The sequence below is a fragment of the Balaenoptera ricei genome, chromosome 14 (genome assembly GCF_028023285.1).
Source record: "Balaenoptera ricei isolate mBalRic1 chromosome 14, mBalRic1.hap2, whole genome shotgun sequence".
NCBI classification, from domain to species: Eukaryota; Metazoa; Chordata; class Mammalia; order Artiodactyla; family Balaenopteridae; genus Balaenoptera; species Balaenoptera ricei.
The window spans coordinates 7517324-7532788 of record NC_082652.1 but is presented as its reverse complement, the minus strand read 5'-3'; the positions used below and the strand labels follow the sequence as shown (position 1 = coordinate 7532788).

General features: G+C 37.6%; 1 protein-coding gene across 1 annotated transcript in view; it reads left to right on the top strand.

The window, feature by feature from the left end:
* The window catches only part of KNTC1 (kinetochore associated 1), a 67938-nt gene that overhangs the window by 1668 nt on the left and 50805 nt on the right, over positions 1–15465 (top strand). The window contains exons 2-16 of the mRNA XM_059893724.1: positions 570–740; positions 5174–5294; positions 7024–7139; positions 8016–8094; positions 8682–8759; positions 9654–9688; positions 9935–10045; positions 10854–10947; positions 11301–11353; positions 11567–11682; positions 12033–12087; positions 12617–12715; positions 14485–14528; positions 14625–14690; positions 15099–15174. Coding sequence (XP_059749707.1) covers positions 612–740; positions 5174–5294; positions 7024–7139; positions 8016–8094; positions 8682–8759; positions 9654–9688; positions 9935–10045; positions 10854–10947; positions 11301–11353; positions 11567–11682; positions 12033–12087; positions 12617–12715; positions 14485–14528; positions 14625–14690; positions 15099–15174 — 1272 coding nt within the window. The 5' untranslated portion in view covers positions 570–611. The remainder of the gene's footprint in view (positions 1–569; positions 741–5173; positions 5295–7023; positions 7140–8015; positions 8095–8681; positions 8760–9653; positions 9689–9934; positions 10046–10853; positions 10948–11300; positions 11354–11566; positions 11683–12032; positions 12088–12616; positions 12716–14484; positions 14529–14624; positions 14691–15098; positions 15175–15465) is intronic.

Here is a 15465-nt window from a genome sequence, read left to right as displayed (position 1 = left end):
TCCTTGCTGATGAGATAGTTAAGTGACTCGAAAGGTTACAAATATACTCTTTGGTCCAGTCAGAAACCTAATGCAGTTTTTTCTTCCTCTCCTTAACATTTTCATTCATTGTATAACAATACTGGAAACATGAATGGACATTTTTTTTTTTTTAAGTTCATCTGGAACCTTACCATTCTAAGATATCCCATACAGTCTGACTTCAGAGCCTTCACTATTTATTGCTATATTGGTTAAAGGTTTTTTCCAAATGAAAACTTCTTATAATTTCAACTAGGCACACAAAATACTAGAAGCTCTAGGACAGATTGGTAAGATTGGAATTGTTTCCTTGTGTCCCTAAACCAATAAGTTCTCTAGTGATAATCATAGCTCTAGTTCCATGTATCTTATTGATCCAAAGTGTCTAGTGACCACAGAAATAACACAAAGACAGAGAAGTCTTTACTTATTGATGTGTGTGTGTATATATGTATATTTTGGGGGGAGCGGATAAAGCATTTTCATTTCCCAAGGAACTGGAGTCTATGCAACAATATAATTTGGCCTAATTTTACATGTTGTCACAGGGAACGCAGTGGTTCCTGTCTCAGGAAAACAATCTCAGAAACATGTGGAATGATATTGAGCTGCTAACGAATGATGATACAGGAAGTGGGTACCTAAGTGTTGGTTCAAGAAAAGAACACGGAACTGCTTTATATCAAGTAGATTTACTAGCGAAGATCTCCTCCGAAAAGGTAATGGTTATGACGCTGACTGTTTTCTTTAACAAAATTTTTACTGAGTGTTTAGTAAGACTAGTGGCCACGTGGTAAATGTTTTATAAATGAGTATAGTCCTTTCTCAGGGAATCAAAGTTCAGTATCAGATTACTGGAAATTTCCATCTGAATTCCCCCTGCATCATCTTACGGTCAGTATTCCAAACCTGAATTTTTCATAGCTCCTCTTGACATTTTAGACATACAGATGTATATAAAATGATACAAAGAATATCCACCACCAGCTTAGGAAGTAAAACATTACCAATAGAATTGAAGCAAGCCCCTAGAGCCCGCTCCTGACCCCAGGTGCTTCTCATATTCCAGCCCTGAGTTAAGGACTCTACTGAGATTGAGATTATCCTTTCCATGAATTTCTTTCTATATTTTAACTTTCTTCTTTTAATAACTATTCCACCATTCTCACACCAGGCTTGAAACCTTATTCTCTGCCTTTTATGGAAAGTATTGCTCTTAGTTTTTTATCTTTGATTTGCTTTCTCAGTAATTTGCTTTTGATAAAATTTTGATGATCGTGGTAAACAAAAGTTTCTTTTAGAGAAAGTGCAAATGATCTTCTGTCACAGTATTATAGCCCAGGATTCCTCTACTTCCCATAGTAAGTTAATGTAATGTTTAATTCTCTAATTAAGAAAAAAAAGTGTAAAAGAAAGGAGAAGAGACCAGACAAGATTTTCATTTTCTAGGGCTAGAAAGGCAGGGCCTCCTCTGGGAAACCTTATTCACAAATGGCCTCAAGTGTAGGCTTTTGACTTTTCTTCAAATGAGCATTCAGAGACACTGGCCAATAGGGATTTTTTTAAAAATCATTCTTCATTCAGCTTGTATCCTGTTGTCAGGCTATACTGCTTTGTGGCATTTAAAAGTCACAGAATTTATAAATTTTATGAGTAATACAGATAAATTGTGTTCTTTGGCATTAAACTGTTTATTTGTTAAGGCAAAAGTGTAAAGAATACCATAAGTTCTGTAATGAGAAAGTGGTATTTCTTTATTTTTTTAATGTTACCAGCAGCCTTAAAAGATGGAAGTGACCCAGGCTACTTGATCTCTGAGGGCTCCTGTTGAAAAATAATAGTGTGTATTGAGCTTTGAATTCAGTTAACAACAAAGTTCCATTTGTTATTAGCTTGGGGCATTACTTGTAGCAAATGCTGTGTTCACAACCTGTGGTAGGCCCTTGGTAAGGTAACATTATCTCTTCTTTTTAGGATCTTTCCTTAAAGTTAGGCAGACAGGACACAAGCAATAAAAGATATCTATCTAGATGTGCAAGTCAGTATATGAGAAATACCAAATGAATGGTACAGACAGTAAATGTAGTAGGAATTCAGAGGATGGAGAGCTCACTGTGGGTTGGGACAATTTAAGGAGCATTTCATAAACTAGCACCTGACTTGGGCATTAAGAAAAAAAAGGGAAAATGAAAGCACAGCTTACCAAAATATGTGGAATGCAGCAAAAGTAGTGCTTAGAGGGAAATTGAATGCATATATTAGAAAAAAAGAAAGATCTAAAATCAATAATCTAAGTTTCAAGTTAGGAAACTAGAAAAAGAAGATGGACTTCCCTGGTGGTCCAGTGGTTAAGACTCCATGCTTCCAATTCAGGGGGCACGGGTTTGATCCCTGGTCAGGGAAGTAGATCCAGCATGCCGCAACTAAGACCCAGTGCAGCCAAATACATAAATTAATTAAATATTTTTAAAAAGAAAGAAAGAAATAACAAGAGAGCAAAAATTAATGAAATTGAAATAGGAAATCAATAGAGAAAATCAATGAAGCCAAAAGCTGGTTCTTTGAAAACATGAATAAAATCTATAAGCCACCAGCCAGGATAACTAAGAAAAAAGAGGGAAGACACAAATTACTAATATCAGGAATGAAAGAGGGGGCATCACCACAGATTCTGGGGACATTAAAAGGATAATCAAGGAATATTATGAACATCTCTATGCCCACAGATTTGATAACCTAATGAACTGGACCAAGTCCTTGAAAAACACAATCTGCTAAAACTCACACAAGGAGTAAACAACCTGAAAAGGTGACATACTGTTTGATTCCAACTCTATGACATTATGGAAAATGAAAAGACAGTGAAAAAAAGATCAGCGGTTGCCAGGGTTTGGGGGTTGGAGGGAAGGTTGACTAGGCAGAGCACAGAGGATTTTCGGGTAGAGAAAATATTCTGTATGAGACCATAATGCTAGATGTGTGTACCACAGAATGTAAAACACCAAGCGTGAACTGTAATGTAAACCGTGGACTTTGGGTGATTATAATGTGTCAATGTAGGTTCATCAATTGCAACAAATGTATCATCTGGTGAGGAACGTTGACAATGTGGGAGGCTATGCATGTGTGGAACACAGGCTCTGTGGGACATCTCTATAGTTCCCTTTCAATTTTGCTAGGAACATAAAACTGCTCTTAAAAATTAAAGTCTTGGGAACTCCCTGGCGGTCCAGTGGTGAGGACTCCGCACTCTCACTGCCAAGGGCCTGGGTTCAATCCTCGGTTGGGAAATAAAAATCCCACAAACCTTCCGGCACAGCCAAAAAAAGTCTTAAAAAGAAGAGGGGGAAGAGCAGTCCAGGCAGAGAAAACAGCCTGGGTAGACCCCTACTAGGACGTGTAGCACAGTTTCTTCTTTGCGACACTTTGGTGTAACTTTTCACTAGTTGAAGAAGCAAGTTAAGAGTATAAGTGGGATCAGGGTCTTCCCTGGTGGTGCAGTGGTTAAGAATCCTCCTGCCAATGCAGGAGACACGGGTTCGAGCCCAGGTTTGGGAAGATCCCACATGCTGCGGAGCAACTAAGCCCGTGCACCACAACTACTGAGCCTGCGCTCTAGAGCCCGTGAGCCACAACTGCTGAGCCTGCGTGCCACAACTGTGGAAGCCCGCATGCCTAGAGCCCGTGCTCTGCAACAAGAGAAGTCACCTCAATGAGAAGCCCACGCACCACAACAGAGAGTAGCCCCTGCTTGCCACAACTAGCGAAAGCCGGCACACAGCAACAAAGACCCAATGTAGCCAAAAATAAATAATGCATAAAATAAATTTATTTAAAAAAAAAAAGAGTATAAGAGGGATCAGAATGTAGTTTTCAAAAGTTATACCTGCAGAAGGTGACCATTGAAACAGGTATAAAATGAGCTGATTGGCTTAGTTTGTCAGAGAAGATTAAGAGTAATTAACATTTATCCGAGCATATGCTACAGGCAAGGTTCCCTTCTAATCCCTTTACGTGAATTAATTCACTGAATCTCCATACTAGCCAGCGTTGTAGGCATTATTATTATTATTATTATTCCAGCTTTACCAGAGAGTCAGTTGAGGCATTTGCTTGAGATTACTCAGCTAGTAAGTGACAGCATTCTCAACTACTGAGCTATCCAACTGCTTCAAGATTATCTGTGGAGGGCTTCCCTGGTGGCGCAGTGGTTAAGCACCCACCTGCCAATGCAGGGGACACGGGTTCAAGCCCTGGTCCAGGAAGATCCCACATGTCGTGGAGCAAGTAAGCCTGTGCACCACAACTGCTGAACCTGTGCTCTGGAGCCCGCGAGCCACAACTACTGAGCCCGTGTGCCACAACTACTGAAGCCCATGCACCTAGAGCCCGTGCTTCACAACAAGAGAAGCCACCTCAATGAGAAGCCCATGCACCGCAACAAAGAGTAGCCCCCGCTCGCCACAAGTAGAGAAAGCCCGTGCACAGCAGCAAAGACCCAATGCAACTAAAAATAAATTAATTAATTAATTTTAAAAAAATGATTATGTGTGGGAAGCTCTAATCAACAGAAGCTACAAACAGGAGACTGATATTTGGCTTGCATTGTGTTTTTTAAAATGTTGACTTAGTTGCCAATATTTAAAAATTAGAATGTTTCACATAAAGCTCCAGATTTTCTTGGTAAATTGGAAGCTGTGGCCATGCCAGGATCGCATTTCCACGGGGCATTCATCTGGCTGACTCTGCTCTCTTTAGTTTACGTGGGGCCTCGTGTCCTCCAGTTCACAGTCCCCCTCCCTGCTGTTTCCCAGACCCTGAGACTTATGCCACTATTGGTTCATTCATTTATGTTAATGCCTGCTGGCTTCTCCAGGCGTAAGCTCTGCCCTTAGGAAACAAAGACTTGTACTTTTGAATCCTTTGCCCTGTTCTAGCAACCCTGGACTATTTCCCTGTTCTAGGCTCTGAACGGATTCAAGATATATCATACAAAGAAAAGCTTGACTAATTAGATATATGGGCTAAAGAAAGAAGACCTATCAAGTGAAGTTTTAAACTTGGGTGCTTGCGACTATGGTGATACTATTGATAGGTATTGTTAAACATGTATAAAAATGTTTTATTTTAGTCCTGCTTTTCCCTCCCACAGGCCTCATTAAATCCAAAACTACAAGCATGCAGCTTAAGTGATGGGTTTATTATTGTAGCGGACCAATCAGTGATACTGTTGGACAGTATTTGTAGATTGCTTCAATTGCATCTTATATTTGGTAAGTCTAATGTAATGCAGTAAAGTAAGTTGGAAGTCAACTATATCTTGCTACCAATTTCTACAGCATTGCCTTTTCTTTACTCCATTATTTATAAGACTCGAAATTACACTAATTTCAAGAAATTAATCTTGAGTGCCTTGTGCTGAGTACCAGACAGAACAGGTACTGAGATGATCCCTTCTCTCAATAAGTCTAAGGAAAAACATACATGGAAAGCAACAATTTATTTGCGTGGTTTTTGTGTTAGAATACTGTAGAAAACAGTTGAGCCCAATTATGTTTAAGTTCCTGAATCTTGTACATAATTTCAATACCATCAACAGATATTTGAATACTTTTAGCACTATAAAAAGTTTTTAGAAAGTACTTATGAATTAATTCTTTATTGAGTTAAAGGGCTTTAAGTGTGTATATGCAAGTATGGACTTCAGAGTAAATTAAGGGACAGACAAGTCAGTGATTATGCTGGAAAATAGGTGATAGTATTATGAAATTTTTTCTGAAGTTTTGAGAGAAAGATGGTTATTGAAATGTTTGCGTAAGAACAGCTGAAAATTAATTAATTAATTATTTTTAAAAAGAACTTAGATGAAAAGGAATTAGAAGGTATGCACATAAGAACAAAATCTTGATCAGTTTGCAGGAGAGAAACCCATATTTTGTGGAATCTTAATGCATCTACCCTGATGGGTCCCCAAGATTCACAGTTTCACCAATGAAAAGTGAGGCTGTGTTTACATATAATACTTTTTTTTAAATAAATTTGTTTGTTTATTTATTTATTTATTTTTGGCTGCGTTGGGTCTTTGTTGCTGTGCGTGGGCTTTCTCTAATTGTGGTGAGCGGGGGCTACTCTTCGTTGCGGTGCACAGGCTTCTCATTGCAGTGGCTTCTCTTGTTGCGGAGCATGGGCTCTAGGCACGTGGGCTTCAGTAGTTGTGGCACGCGGGCTCAGTAGTTGTGGCTCATGGGCTGTAGAGCGCAGGCTCAGTAGTTGTGGTGCATGAGCTTAGTTACTCCGCGGCATGTGGGATCTTCCCAGAGCAGGGATCAAACCCGTTGTCTCCTGTGTTGGCAGGCGGATTCTTAACTACTGTGCCACCAGGGAAGTCCCTACATACAATACTTTTGTATAAAGATATTGCTGCTGAATAATTTTAGTTATAAGCAATTTATATGTTACTGCTTTTGTCTCTTAGTCTTCCCCTCTCGGTCTCCATGTCATTCCCCTTGGCCTTCTTGCTGTGTGCAAGCAATAACTTCCTCACCTCCTTCAAGTCTTTGTTCAAATCTCACCTTATCAAAGGCGGCTCTCCTGAGCACTCCAGTTAATACTGCATGGCTCTTCTGAGTTCTCTTTCCCTGCTCTACTTTTTCTGTTTGCCAGAGAATTTATCACCTTTGTGTATGTCATACAATTTGATTACTATGCTGACTGTTTATCATCTATTTCTGCCTTAGAATTTGAGCTCTATGAAGGTGGGACTCTTGTTATTATTCTCAGATATATGCAAAAGACCTAGAACAATGCTTAGCATACACTAAGTGCTCAGCAAATATTTGTTGACAAAGAGTCAGTAACACTCGTTTTTACATTAGTCACTACTTTCATGACATATTTAAAAGAAGCTTAAAGAGTTGACTTTTAATAACAAAATTTGCAATATTTTGTGTTGAAAATAAACATTTTCAGAGGAAGCTTGTAACTTTGACTTGAAATTTTCAGATACTGAAGTGGATGTGGTTGGCCTATGTCAAGAAGGAAAGTTTCTTCTGGTTGGGGAGAGAAGTGGCAACTTACATCTTATTCATGTAACATCAAAGCAAACATTACTCACCAATGTAAGACCCTGTTATGTTTTTCATCTTCATTATCTAAATTCTAAATTATCTTTTAGACAGCTAAAGCTCTAGCAAAGCATTACTTGACTTGTGGCCTAAATTAAAAGAATAATGTTTCTTTACCTTGAATTTAAGAATCATACCTTAGAAACTGTCTGAAAAAAAAGGGCACAACCTAAAAGTTGAGAATTATGTTTTATTGGGCGGACTTTCTGAGAACTTCAAGCCCGGGAGGCAGCCTCTCAGATGCTCTGAAGAGGTGAGGGAGGAGCCAGGGTACATAGGAGTTTTGCAAGGTAGACCAGGTAGTCGGAACATCAAAAGATTACTGTTAAAGAAAACCAGGTATATCGGGTTAATAAATTTAGCGTTTTCTATGTATGGAAGATGCAAGAGTCTGGGCTCATTGAAGTTATTCCTTTGATATACACCGTTGCCGTCTAGGGCCAGTATCCTGTGCTTTTCCATCCTGAGTCCCCTCAGGATGCACAGTTGGGGGTTGCTGCAATGGCTGATGGCTTGACAGTGGGCAGCCTGTTTATCTCCATCCTGGGCTCCCTCTTGGCTTGATGGTCGCAGCATCCTTTGTTTGCTAATATGGCAGGCAACATTTTTCATCCACAAAACATATGCAATAAATGCAAAATTGAAAAAGTATGGTTTGAAGATAGTATACTTGTCCAAAGCAGTTTTGTATTGAAAATAAACATTTTTGGAGGAAGCTTGTAAATAGTTTTCCATTTGAAAACTAAAATGTTTGGAATATAGGCAGAATTATTGCTAATGATAATTGATATCCCTAGAGTTTAAAGAATATAATCCTTGACTGTAATTTTCTGGGTTTAATCTTATCATTTGAAATTAATTTGCAATTAGGCTTTTGTTCAGAAAGCTAATGATGAAAATCAGTGTACTTACCGGAATCTTGTTATTGAGAAAGATAGTTCAAATGAAGGTAAGTGTTTTTAATTTCTTTTTTAATGTCTTCTTATAAATACCCAGTCAAAAAATCAGATTTATAGTTAATATATTATGTAAATTAATTGGTGCTACCTACACAATGTTAAACTTTCTAGGGATGCAATTAATATTATTTTAAAAAACAAGTTTTTGATTTTAGCTCTTTTCAGAGGCTTAAATGTACTCTTCTTAAGTATAATATCCTAAACTTTTTACAGTTTTGAGAGTTCTATAGATTATCAGGGAGACATAATATTCTTTTAATATGTTCTTATGGGTTTCAGTGTATTTATCGTATTTCTTTTTAACAAATGTTAACTGGACCTTAATTTATTTTGATGTATCTGAGTTTCATTTTTTCTGGCAAATGAAATTTGGTTTATAGAAGTTTCAAAGAAGTGAACATTGTTTTTGCAAATAACTTACCAATTCTTTGTAAATAAGCTTTGTATTGTTACTGTGTTATTTTATTATTAGACTTTAAATGAGCAAATGGACATACTTTTAAGCTAGATCCAGACCCTGGTTTAAATTTTATATCATGTGCCTTTTAAAGAAGCTGGCTTGATTTTATTTTAATAGGTACCTATTATATGCTGCTTCTTACAAACAATGGATTTTTTTGTATTACAAACCTTCAGCTTGTAAAAATTCAACAAGGTAAGTAATGTATTATTTTCTTATTACTGATTTGCTGCAATATTTCTTATTAGTTTTCCAGGTAAATTTTAAAATAGGCTCTTTAAGAATATTTTAGTTTAACTACATTCTATGATATTGGGTATACTTTAAAGTATTCGTAATATACTTATTCTCCACAGTTAGGGCTACAACAGAATCTGAAGAAATATTTATTTATAGCCTTCAAGGACTTTACAACTTAGTTGGGGAGACAGGAGTTACGCTAGCATAGTAATAAATGCTTTTTGATGGAATGAATGAACCTGGAAACTGAAATGATTTTGTAAGTGTTAACAATACAAGGCAGTAATCTAGAGTGTGTGCTAAGTGAGTGGTGTGGACCATACATCCCTGTGAGCTGGCAGAGATTGAGGAATTGATTCCGGGCATGTATTCAACAAATATTTTTTAAAGATCTACTCTGTGCTAAGAATGTGCCAAGTTCTGGGGATACAACGAGATTTAAGATACAAGGTTCTCTATAGTTTAATGAAGGAGCCAGACAAGTGAAACAGCTCTTCCAAAAGGGAGTGCAAAGTGATGAAGACTTCACAGGTAGGACTTCAGAGCTTGAATAGGAGAGTTGGAGCAGGGAGAAGACCATCTTAGTAGGAAGAACCTTTTAAGGGAAGGTGTGGAGAGACACTGTAGGGACCGTAAGGCAGCCTGGCTGGTGCCCCGAGTACGACATGTCATCAGAGTTTATTTCATTGGTCAAGGGCAAAACTGAAAAGTCACCAGCACCTTATGAATTTCTGACCAGTGTTCCTCTCCCTAGATCGTATGTAATTTAACCTTGACACAAAAGGGGAGATTCATATGTATTTTATAGGTTATAGTGTAAATTCAGCCTACTTTCTCTTTTTCATGCAGCGATTGAAAAGGTAGACTTCCATACGGCAAAAAAGGTAAGAACACAAAACCACACTGTCTTCTAGAAACTTAGATTTAATGTCAGTTTAGGAAAGTGTTTCTGCATAATTGTCTAATGGTTGATATTTTGGGAATTAACATGATAAAACATTTTAATAATATTCCTATTTTTAAAAATACATTTATAGCTATTGATTTAAACGGATTTTTTTTATCAGTCTTTCCAAGGAATTTGGACTATGGAGCATATATATAACATTCTTATTTTTTAAATCTTGCAGTTACAAGGACAAATCAAGTCCAGTTTTATTTCTACTGAAAATTGTCATACCCTTGGTTGTCTCAATCTTGTGGCTGGTGATTTAGCAAGCGAAATCCCTGTGATAATTGGGGTAATTCTTTTTATAAAATTTTGGACTTTTTTTCTGAAATGTTTCTTCATTAAAACATAGTTTTGGTAAAATTACAAATTAATTTGTAGTGTATAACAGAAACAGGGAAATTATAAAATGAAGGTCATAAAATTAACTCAACAAGTAAAACTAAGTCTCTGTGTTGGAAAAAATATTGCATCTTTATTTTCACTAATCTCTACCTGACATTTAGCATGTCTTTCAATTATGAGTGTAGGCAAAAACAACAGCAGCAAACAAAACATCTAATATTATATTCAAGGAGTAGGCAAAAATTCTATATTGAATTATATTATTACAGCATTTACAACATTTTTACTTGCCAAATTTATATAATATGTTAAGAAGCAGTCACTTTTCCCCGTTTTGTGTATCTAGTTCAGTATTTCATCAGGGTTTCAAATAATTTGAAGCAAATATTTATGAATGATTTTCAAATATTAGTAGTTATTTTAATGAAAATACTTCATCAAAGGTTATCTTTATCTTGTAATGCTGGAGGAGGTCTTGAAGCTTACCTGATGTCTCTAGAGTGAGTTGCCTGAATATGCCTCCTCCTTATTAAATGTTCATGTGATGACAGTGTACAGCAGGAGTTCGCTGTTTTTTCCATTCTGTTCTGTTGAAAACAAACTGAGAGAGGAACTAGATGATAAGAGCTAGCTGGGCTTGAATATATAAATATATTTTGAAATTAGTCACATGTACAACTTAGATGTTTCTACTTGGAGGAGAATTCAGATCTAGACCCAAGTTTGTAATTGACATACTATTTTCACTTCTGTAGGGAACTGGTAATTGTGCATTCTCAAAATGGGAACCAGATTCTTCTAGGAAAGGGATGACCGTTAAGAGTGTTATTGATGCAGAGATTATTGAAGGTAACATCAGTTAATGAAACTACTTTTGGTACTTGTGAGTTGTCGTTTTCATGTCAGTACACTAAGTCTGGCATATGAGCCGTTTTACCAAACCTTGGAAACAAGCCAGCTTAGTCTGATGATCGCCCATGTATTTGGTTTCTTAGCGTGTTGCAATTGTTACTCTTCATTTTGGGAGGTTTTACGTTTTAGTGATCCTCCAAAAAAGTAGAGAAACGGGAATAAATGGGAATGGGAACTTCTTTTTTAAGTGTAGTTCTGCCTTTCCATAAATATGTTAGTTTACTATTTTAAATATGGCTATATGTAACCCAGAAACATAGTCCTTACACACCTTGTTTTCTCTTTTGTAGGTGCAAAGAAGTTCCAGCTGATAGACAATCTACTTTTTGTTCTTGATACCAGTGTATGTTTCTGATACATCCCCTTAAGTATTTTCACTTGATGTTATGTTTAACAACAGAAATTTTGTCGAACTTAACAAAGACGAGGACTTTAGCCAGGGTAGATTACTATCTTGTGTAATGTGCTTTATTTCAGTTACATATCAAAAGATAGATTCCAAAATGTAAATTTTTAGTCGTTAAGAGGACGTATCAATGAAATGTCTCTTTTGCAGAACGTGCTGAGCTTATGGGATATTTACACCCTAACTCCCATATGGAACTGGCCCTCCCTTCACATAGAAGACTTTCTTCTCACCACAGAAGCAGATTCGCCTTCATCAGTCACGTGGTACATTATGACGCTCATATTGATTTCCCTTCTGATAGAACCAGGTTTCTTGCCTGGTTCTGTTCAGATCATTTCTTATGTGTTACATTCCAGATAACACTGTGAACAGACTGAGAGGGTAAAGACCATTTCATTGTTAGCCAAATTCATTGAGAACAAATAGGCAACACAAAAACCTCCAAGTGAATGTGTTAGAAAGAGTGTGAGTCTGGGCCATAAACATTCAGAAGTCAAGTTCAGTATCTTCTGTGTGAATTAATTTTAACTATTATACAAGGATATCACTTTGACTTAGCTTATGTCTAGCAGTTGGCTTCTTTGATTCACTTAAACCTTCTTTTCTCTTTCAGGCAAGGGATTACAAATCTCAAGTTAGTAGCTCTGACAACTACTACTAATAAGAAGGTATTGGAAAATTTATATCACATTCGTCCATATTATGTGTTAGAAATAGCATTTATATAAAAGTACTAGCCGTTAAGTAGTACTCACAGCATATCAGCTCTTAGTTCACACAGGTACTTGACAGATCAGAAATAACCCTGCAGAGCTCTTTTTTCTCATTAAAAAAAAAAAAAGGTATAAATCTCAGCTCCACATTTTAATTGGAGCATTTCAGGAATAAAAATTTCTATAAGAAAATGTTTATTATAGTGATACTTATGTAGTTCTGGCACTGAGGAATTACATTTGCCTTAAAAACAACTTGTAGAATGGACTCCAGGTACGTGGATTTTCATTTAACAGATTTAAAAGGTAAGATAGAACATAATTTTCTATGTAACATTTAAATAATACAGTAACAGATTTACTTATTTTTTGCACTTAACTTTGTGTCAAGTGTTTTAATCTATGCCCTGGATTGTGAAGTGCTGTCTTGTGCTCATAGGTTTATATTGACCTAAGACATTAATTGCTGTCCTATTTTTCTTAGATGAGAAACCTCATGGTCTATTCATTACCTATGATGGAAATACTATATTCTTTGGAAGTATCTAGTGTTTCTTCTCTGGTCCAAACAGGAATTAGCACAGTAAGTTGATGTGTATTTTGAACTAATATATTTTTTTATAATTGAAAAAAAATAAGAATAACTAAGCTAAGCATGAGTGGAACCTAGTGGAATACATGGATAGATCTCAGGTAAACCATATTTATTGTTATCAGAGGTCCTCAAATATATTTACAGGAGGTCAGTCTTCATTTAAAAAGAAGGAAATTAATCAAATAAAACATCAGTCAATTGCACATTCAATTTTCTTGTCTCTCCACAGGAAATACAGATGATTGTTAATTTGGGGGAGGTTATTGCTTGCTTTTCTTTTTGGCCACTTTGGGTCTTCGTTGCTGCGCGCGGGCTTTCTCTAGTTGCGGCGAGCGGGGGCTACTCTTCATTGCTGTGCGCGGGCTTCTCATTGCGGTGGCTTCTCTTGTTGCAGAGCACGGGCTCTAGGCACATGGGCTTCGGTAGTTGCAGCACTCAGGCTCAGTAGTTGCAGCACACAGGCCCTAGAGCGCGCAGGCTTCAGTAGTTGCAGCGTGGGCTCTAGGGCATACGGGCTTCAGTAGTTGTGGCTTGTGGGCTCTAGAGCACAGGCTCAGTAGTTGTGGCACACGGGCTAAGTTGCTCTGCAGATCTTTCCAGACCAGGGATCGACCCCCTGTCCCCTGCATTGGCAGGCGGATTTTTTTTTTTTTTTTTGAATTTATTTATTTATTTTTGGCTGCGTTGGGTCTTCATTGCTGCGTGTGGGCTTTCTCCAGTTGCGGCGAGTGGGGGCTACTCCTTGCTGCAGTGCGTGGGCTTCTCCTTGCAGTGGCTTCTCTTGTTGCAGAGCTCGGGCTCTAGGTGCATGGGCTTCAGTAGTTGTGGCTCACAGGCTCAGTAGTTGTGGCTCGCGGGCTCTAGAGCGCAGGCTCAGTAGTTGTGGCACACAGGCTTAGTTGCTCCACGGCATGTGGGATCTTCCTGGACCAGGGCTTGAACCCGTGTCCCCTGCCTTTGTAGGCGGATTCTCAACCACTGCGCCACCAGGGAAGCCCGTTTTATCTCTTTTTATATACACACGTTGTATTTTTCCAAACCATTTGGAAATTACTTGCAGACATCATGACCTCTCACTCCTAATTTCAGCGGGTATCTCCTAAGAATAAGGCCCACAAAATTTAACATTAATGCAATACTATCATGAAATATGCCATCCAAATTCAAATTTTACCAATTGTGCCAATTACTTGAGAACTTTTTTTTGTTCCTGACCCAGGATTCAATCAAACATCACGAATTGAATTTTGTTGTCATGGTCACATGGTAGTCTACTTTAATCTCTAAAACTTCCCTAGTCTGTTTTTGTCTTTTCGGACATTGACATTTTTCGAGTCCTAGCCGGCTGTTGGTAGAATGTCCCTCTATTTGGATCTGTGTCTCGTCATGATTAGATTCATGCTAAGATTTTTGGCAAGCATCCTGCATAAGTGATACTGTGTCCTAACTGCATCACATTAAAGGACTCATGTCCACTTGTCCTGTTATTGGTGCTGTTAAATTTGATCACTTGGTTAAAGCAGTTCTGCCAGATTTCTCCATTGTAAAGGTACATTTTTCCCTGTATAATTAGTAAGTAATTTCCTTGGTGTTATTTTGAGACTATGGAACTATCCTTTTCCTCACCAGTTTTTCCCAGTAATTTTAGAATCCATTGATGGATAATTTCTGCCTAAACCAGAAATTATTGTTACTCTAGTAACTATAAAGTGAATTAATTCTATATTTCAATTTTAAACATGTTTTTTCTATTGTAGGATACCATATACCTTCTGGAAGGAATTTGCAAAAATGATCCAAAGTAAGTCCTGTTTTGTTTATCAGATAAGTTGTTAAATAATAGCAAACTTAAAATTTACTTACTGATGACAAATGTCAATATTAAAACTTTTTTCAGACTATCTGAAGACACAGTCTCTGTTTTAGTGCTTAGATGTCTTACAGAAGCTTTGCCAGAAAACAGGTAACTTCTTGTGTTTTGTTTTGTTTTTTTTATAATTTATTTTATTTATTTATTTTTGGCTGCACTGGGTTTTTGTTGCTGCGCACGGGCTTTCTCTAGTTGCGGAGAACGGGGGCTACTCTTCATTGAGGTACGCGGGCTTCTCATTGTGGTGGCTTCTCTTGTTGTGGAGCACGGGCTCTAGAGTGCAGGTTCAGTAGTTGTGGCTCACGGGCTTAGTTGCTCCATGGCATGTGGGATCTTCCTGCACCAGGGCTCGAACCAGTGTCCCCTGCATTGGCAGGCGGATTCTTGACCACTGCACCACCAGGGAAGCCCTCTTGTGTTCTTCTAAGCCTTACTCCTTGATGAAAAGCTTGAATTCCCTGATTAATAAAAATTTTACTGAAATTTCTTTCAATTTATCAGATTGAGTCGGTTACTTCACAAACACAGATTTGCTGAAGCCGAGAGCTTTGCCATTCAGTTTGGACTAGATGTTGAGGTAATTATTCATTTATTCATTCATTCATTGAAAGCATTTCTTCATGTGCTAGAGGCTGTAGAGAGAAATATGTAAAACATAATGGGAATTTAGTGTGATCAGGCCTATAATTAAGATACGACCAAAGTAGAGTAGGGATTCAAAGGAGATATTGACCCTTAAAGTAGGGTGGGAAGACTTCATGGAGGAGGTGATTTTATGTCAGATCTTGAAGATGTTCCAGATAGTCCTGGGAGAGGAAGGGAATTCTAGGTGTTAAGACACATGAAGAAAGTGAGGGAGGCTTATGGT